We start from the raw sequence: 6,875 nt of genomic DNA, 5'->3' as shown, positions 1-6,875 counted from the left end.
ACTGGTTATCACTTATATGAGGTTACCCAAGGTTCTATTTTCGGACCTTTTTATATGTCCCGTTTCAATTTTTCCCATAAACACAATATTTCACTATGTAACTTCAACACTTGAAACATGATGGTAATTGCCCTTAGAAGTTTATTTTGGGTTGCTTTGAGAAAGTTAGCCAATAATTGTCCATTAGATAACCATCTTTGAATTAACCATCCTTATTTGGAAAAATATTTAAGCTACATACACAGTTATGGGCAACTAAACAAAGCTAAATATAAATAAAAACATACATTATATTAATATACGTTATGAATACACAATGAAACAACTGCAAAGACAACCACAAAGCAAAGCAGTGTATTGTCAGTGGGCAGAAGAGATGAATAGTTGGCTCTATAGTGCACAGGCCAGCAGATTACCAGAGCACAGCTGCTGAGGGTAGAAGCTCACACAAAACAGCTGTGCCATCAGGACAGGCAAACAATGAACTGCCTGCACTCTGCATAGCGCTGTAGTTATTGTCCATCGGTCTGGTTAAATACCGATAAGGCTCAAATTTTAGTCTTGCGTCACGGCAATCACAGTTAATTGTGACAAATTAACTCATACCCTCAATTGCAGAGGTATAAAAGAGCCTGTGATTGAATCAGGTTTTGTATAACAAATGGCTGCTGAAGCTAAATCAGTTGATAACCACTGATCTATATAATTCGCTTTTCCGTGTAAACGGTTGTCATTCAATCTGTGCTTATTTCATATTTAATACACGGAATGTAAAAAATCCTTTTCTTTGACGAATAGCAGTTGTAGCTTTAGGCTTATGCCTTAAACGCTTTTGATAGTGTTCTCATTTGTCAGGCAGGGGGTGCTCTGCTCAAACCCAGCGGCGCTCGAGGGCGATATGCAGCAAACCGACGATTCTTTGTTTATTGAATTCTCATTTGACGTTCTACTGTACACATTCTCTCCCTCTATGCACTTGCCTTTCATTTTTTTACTGCTGAGTCTGACCATGCACAAGTCATTTGTCTTTATGCACGTTGCACATAGGTTTATTTTAAAAGATTTACGTCTTTTAATAGCTCGAATGAGCGTGATGGTTCAGTCGCACAGAGTGAAACCTCTTGGGAGAAACCAGCATATTTAAGATTGTGAACTCACTCTCCGATTAGATTAAATGAAGCATTCCAAAAAGACGCCTTTAAGAGTACAAAGAACAATTATTTGTTGTTTAGCTTGCGTACAAACACAATCAAAAATAAGCGTATCAAGTTATTTGCAGTTCTGTAGGACGTGTATATATAAATGTAAATGTTCCAGTGTGGAAACAATTTGTGGTACAGCCAAGGCTTTCCACATTTTGCACCAAATGTGTATTTTAATCACAGAAACATTCAAAGGCAGGAAACGGAGATGGCGTCAGATGCCCTTTCCTTCTGAGTCAACAGACAACAGCGTCTGAGTGAGTTTGAGAAACACTTAATGGCACTTTGCCTCACGTGGTGGTTTGTGGCTGTGGGGACTAGGTCCAGCGCTGTTCTCACAATTATTCTTTTTTTTTCCTATCCAAGAACAAATTCTAAACTACATTCCCAAACAGAAGTTGGTCACAACGTCAAACAGATAACGTAACATGTCACCAGTGTAATGTACTCACGAGTAAATAGTTTTTAAAATGGTGTTTAAGTCTTTTTTTCTGGGCTCCACAAAGCCAAGTTTCCACATAGGTCTGTAATTATGTTCTTGCCTGTTCACTATATATTTAATTCAACCACTAGAGGGAGTATTAAAAGCTCCGAAAACATTTGGATTGTATTTTATGTCTTAATGAAGTGCAGTTGTTTCATGGTGAGCTTGCTCTCCTAAAAAATATTTATTGGTAAGTGTTTTAAGTGGTATGAAAATTTTGCTCTGCAACTTGATGGTATTTAATCTCATAAGCAAGGCCCAGCTGTGGGACAAGTAAACTATTATAATGGAATTTATGAAAATACTTCAAGAACTATAAAGTTGTTAGCTATATAGTGGATAATTTGGTGAACTGCTGCTATTTCAACCACGGCAATGTTATATTTACATATCTTGTGGTAAAACAGAGTGGCAGAGGCTTAAAATGGAACGGTGTTTAACCTTACAGCAGGACGGCAAAACTGCATTCCTGCAGCAGCTAAAAGATTTAGGCCAGATTTTTGAAGTCTAAACAGTCAAGTTTGAACTCTAACCTCCAACGTGCAGCTGACTGTGACAATCTTACACTGAAAGAGACACTTTAAGTGCTCTTGACAAACAGTCTAATTATGGGGCCACAAAATTCCCAGTGCTCATTACAATTATAATGAACAGCGTAAACTAGAGCAGATGTGTCCTAGTACAGTGCTTTTTCAATGTGCGCTTGAGTACTGTAGGGCAGGGTGAAATTCTCTACATGGCTGCGCTATGCAGATAAACATTTGTCACATTATTTTGTCAATGCATATATAACAAATTATGTTTCATATTTTAATCCATAGTAATATCCAGCACTCAAAACACTTTTTCGTGTAGCCGAAGGTTATGGCGTAAGGTATGCAAAGTAGGGCAGAGAAATAGGTTTAGTGACATTCACCATAAAATAAACATTTTTAACCACAATTTAAGCCCCAAGTGAAAGTTTAAACAGACAGTTCACCCAAAAATATAAGTCCATCATCATTTACTCAACTTTATATTATACCAAATTGTATGACATCCTTTCTCTTGTGAAACACTAATTGTGAAATACAGCTGTTTTGCCAATACAATGAAACATTGGAACCTACTGATTTTAATTATATGGACCAAAACGTTTGGCACAACATGAGGGTAAATGAATAATGAAAGAATTCATATTTTTGGGTGAACAATCATTTTTAAGGCAATTATTATTTTTAATAAAAAAAATACAGTATCTTGGCAAAAACATGCATAGATGAACTGTTGTATTAAGTTATAAAACTGTTTATTACTCATTACAAAATGTTACATAGCAACCTTGAGTGTTACTCCAAACATTGTTGGAGTAAATACATTTCTTGAAGTTTAGTTTCTACTACTAATACATCAAAAAAAAAAGAAAAAAAAAAAAAAAAAAAAATATATAATTGATTACCCCTAGGAGTACTGTGTGTTGCTTTTCAAATTTTCTTGGTACTTTCCCAAAATCTTTTGTGCAAAGAAATCATGCTTTTTTAATTAAAAACTCTTTTCTGGCAAGAGTTACACTTCATTTAATACAGACGCAAATTTGACTGCTGCCAGCACTTACAGACCTAAAGTTCAAACAATATCTAAAAGTTTAACTGTTAGCTATCCTTAAACAGAAACGGATGGAAAAGCCTGTGTGGACTTATCTAAGTGCTCCTAAAATGTGTTTCCCCCAAATGTAGTTTGAAATTTAAGTTGTATCTCCTGATAAAAAAGTCCTCTGAGTAAGCAAGCACAAGTGTACACCAGCAAATACAAAACTCACTTTCTGACACTTAAGTAGTCCTGCATTTTATCCTCTCACCATCCGAAATCGCTCTTTAGCCCCAAAGTTCAGAGCAATCAGAAATTACAGTAGCGAGTGAACATGATACAAAATGCGTTCAGTTTGTGAAGGTTATGTACAAGCACCTCAGTCCTAAATTTGACAAAAACATTCCACATTGCTCTGGTGATCAGGAGCGAGTTTGGCTGGGCATAAAAGGAGCTGAAAGGGAGCCAGCAGACAGTGGTCAAAGAAGCTTGTGAAGCCTACCTCACGTTGTATCACTGACATTTAAGATTCCTTCAAGGAAAGCTTAGTTGGTTTTATTTACATGTAACTGTGTAACACACCAAACTGCAATACTCGGGTCTCTTTTTTTGCGTCTTTATCAAATGTGATATCTCATTGCTTAACCCTTGTAGGATTGAAAAATAAACATATAAAACTACCACACTGTTACATTTAAAAAAAAAAAAAATAACAACAACAGCAACAAAAACATACAGTCAAGAGTAATGTTAAAAGGTCCAACATTTACCCAGGCAGCTCTTGCATTATCGTATCATAGTGTTTCGGACTAAAGAGCTCTCAGAATGGACTGAAATAGCACTGTCGCATTGCACTGATTTGTCACTCAATTTTCCTTTGGGTGCCTCCATGGACATCACGCCCATCTCCACTTGGGCACCTGTGTCAAGGCAACATGTTTTCAAACAAGCCAACTGACACTTTCAAACAGTGCGGTGAGAACAAGCCACGATCAGCCCAGTTGGCCCCCGTTCAAAGAAATGTGCAAATCATAAACTTGAGTGGCAAGAAGGTAAATAACAGAAATAACTGCTCCCGTGTTAAAGCGTTTATAAAACACTGCTATTCGCTGGATACATTAAGTGTGACCATGCTTGATGGGATTTTCTGGGGAGCCTCAAGTCTGAGCTAAGCATGGGCTGGGCGTGTCCAGCCAGGGAATATCAAACTGCATTTCCTAGGAAAGTTTAGTGCTGGGGTGCACTGAAGAGAGTTGAGGGGGGCTGAAAGCTGGCTGGGGGTGAAGGGCTGACATGGGGTAGAGGCTCGGGTGCAGAATGTCCCCGTATGAGGTGCCCACTTGGTGCCTGTAAATGTGGGCGGGGTTGGCGGCCAGGAACTGTCTTTGCATCATTAAGGAATGAATAGCGAAAGGGGGCATGAGTGGTGACAGAACAGCCTGGTTCTTCAAGTACTGTAGTGAATGGGAGTAACTTGGGGTAACATGGGAGCCCAAGCTATCACACACGTCCTGGACCTGAGATACAAATGTCCCTGGATACAGCCCTTGGAACAGGTGAGAGTGCAAGGGGATCTTGTGGCCCTCCGATGAGTAACTGCTGATGTGTGCCGTGTGAGTAGGCTCTGCCGGCTTCATGGACTCACTGTCAGCTTCTGGTGTTCTAGGTTTCCCTGGACCATCTCTTTGCGTTGAGCAGTGCAAGGGTGTCACAGCCCTGATCTTCTTCTCCGATGGTGCATTTTCCAAATCCTCAAGGGTCCTTTTTAGAGGCCGTGCCGTGCAGATGTTCTGCGGGCTGCTTTTGGAGTTCAAAATGGGTCGAGCCATCTCATCGATCTTGTAACCCAAGGTCTCTTCTCCCCTGCCATTGTGTGCTTTTTCCAGAACCTTTGAGTGAGATTCGGTTGCCTTTTTGGATGTGGACACGGTCATGGGAGGAACACGACAGGCCCTAGGATGATAATCTATGCTTGAGTTATGACTGTTTCCTGCTTGAAAGAGAGAAGAGTTTTTAATGTCCTGTTGTATTGTGGGATGTGGGATGCCACAGAGGGAGGATGTGGAAAGAGGCAGTTTGTGTGGAGAGGATTTTGGGAGACTCAAATCAGTTGGCTGCTCCTCTGTTACCCTTTCTGCAGGAGGTCCCTTTTCTTTCTGATTAAGCCGGGCACTGTAATTCAAACCCACATTGTCGGGAAGCTGATTTGGAGGAAAGCCCTGGGCGGTCTCACAGTCCCGGGGGTAAACGTCTCTGTTAAGGTACTTGCTTATCTGCTCCTTGCTCAGGTGGTGCTCGGTTTGTCGGCTGAGATTGTGAAGGTGAGGTGAGGAATAAAAGTCACTCAGGAAGCTGGGAGCCTGGCCAGGACGAGGCATCTCAGCAGATTTCTCCATGCTGGAATGGGGGTCAGCCCTTAGGTATGGCTCTCTTATTGGGGTAGGCTGTGGCTGGGGTATCAATTCCCCCTCATTACACCCCTCTTTCTGAGAGCCCTCTGTTGAGGACATCCTGTCCTCACTTCCTCTGGACTTGAAACTTTGAGCATGCTGGATAACTGATGGGCGTTTGATCACCATGTTGGTCTCTGCAGCGGAAGGAGCCTGGGAGCTCTGCTGTCCAGAAGATGGCCCTTCTGTACCACTACCTGACAACCTCCTACTGACTAATGGAGGTGGCGGTCCATATGGGTAATTATTACGCAGTCCTGTTCCACTGACTTGGGACAGCATCTTCTTCTTAGCTAATGGGGACATGATGCCAGGATTACCCCTAGGGTAGAGGAGGGGATTAAAAGTGAAGCATGTTTCTTCTTTTTTAGGAGGCTCAGCTCTGTCGAGTGGGATTTCTGGAGATGTGAGGGGTTTCTGTTTTAGAGTGGGCAGCACCATTCCCACCTGGTTTTGGCTCTCTTGTGGCCTAGACTGTTCAGCATTTGCAAGGGCACCCGGAGGCACCTTGTATTCCAGCATCCCATGCTGCCATTTCTCTGGTGTGTGAGAGTTGGGGAGAGGATGACCTGGGTGCAGCGGCATGTTAGCAACAGGAAATGCATCACAATCCTCTGATTTGAGTGGTGCACAATCTTGTGGAAGTGAGGGTAACACATTCCCATTTGCATGCTCATATGTGTTATGGAGCACAGGCTGATCTTCATCCTTGATGACTAGTTGTACACCTTCATCTTCAGAAAGAGGACTCTTTGCTTCTCTGTCCAACTGGGTTAGAGCCTGGTACTGCTGGTTATCCTGCTTGTCCAACAGCTTCACATCTTGTAGCTGTTCTGTGTCCTCCATCCCCTATGGACACAAAAAGAGATATACTTAACATAATGGCAGAATTATACAAAGAAACTGGACAAGCATACATTTCTCTTCATTGCTTCAACACAATCACATCCACAAATTATTAAAAGGGATATTTCATCCAGAAATTTAAATTCCGTCATTAATTACTCACCCTAACGTCTTGCCAAACCCATAAAGTCTTCATAGTTCATCTTTGGAACACAAATTAAGATATATTGGATGAAATCAAGAGAGATTTCTGACCCTGCATAGACATCAAATGTTCAAGACCCAGACAGGTAGTAAGGACACAGTTAAAATAGTCCATGTGACATC

General features: G+C 41.2%; 1 protein-coding gene across 1 annotated transcript in view; it reads right to left on the bottom strand.

The window, feature by feature from the left end:
• Window positions 1-2,957: 2,957 nt before the first annotated feature.
• The window catches only part of arid5b (AT-rich interaction domain 5B), a 102,925-nt gene continuing 99,007 nt past the window's right edge, over window positions 2,958-6,875 (bottom strand). Inside the window, exon 10 of the mRNA XM_043254034.1 lies at window positions 2,958-6,551. Within this exon, the coding sequence (XP_043109969.1) occupies window positions 4,470-6,551 (2,082 nt within the window). The 3' untranslated portion in view covers window positions 2,958-4,469. The remainder of the gene's footprint in view (window positions 6,552-6,875) is intronic.

Source organism: Puntigrus tetrazona, chromosome 12, assembly GCF_018831695.1.
Source record: "Puntigrus tetrazona isolate hp1 chromosome 12, ASM1883169v1, whole genome shotgun sequence".
NCBI classification, from domain to species: domain Eukaryota; kingdom Metazoa; phylum Chordata; class Actinopteri; order Cypriniformes; family Cyprinidae; genus Puntigrus; species Puntigrus tetrazona.
Note: the sequence above shows the minus strand (reverse complement) of the source record. Positions and strands in the feature narration are given on the sequence as shown.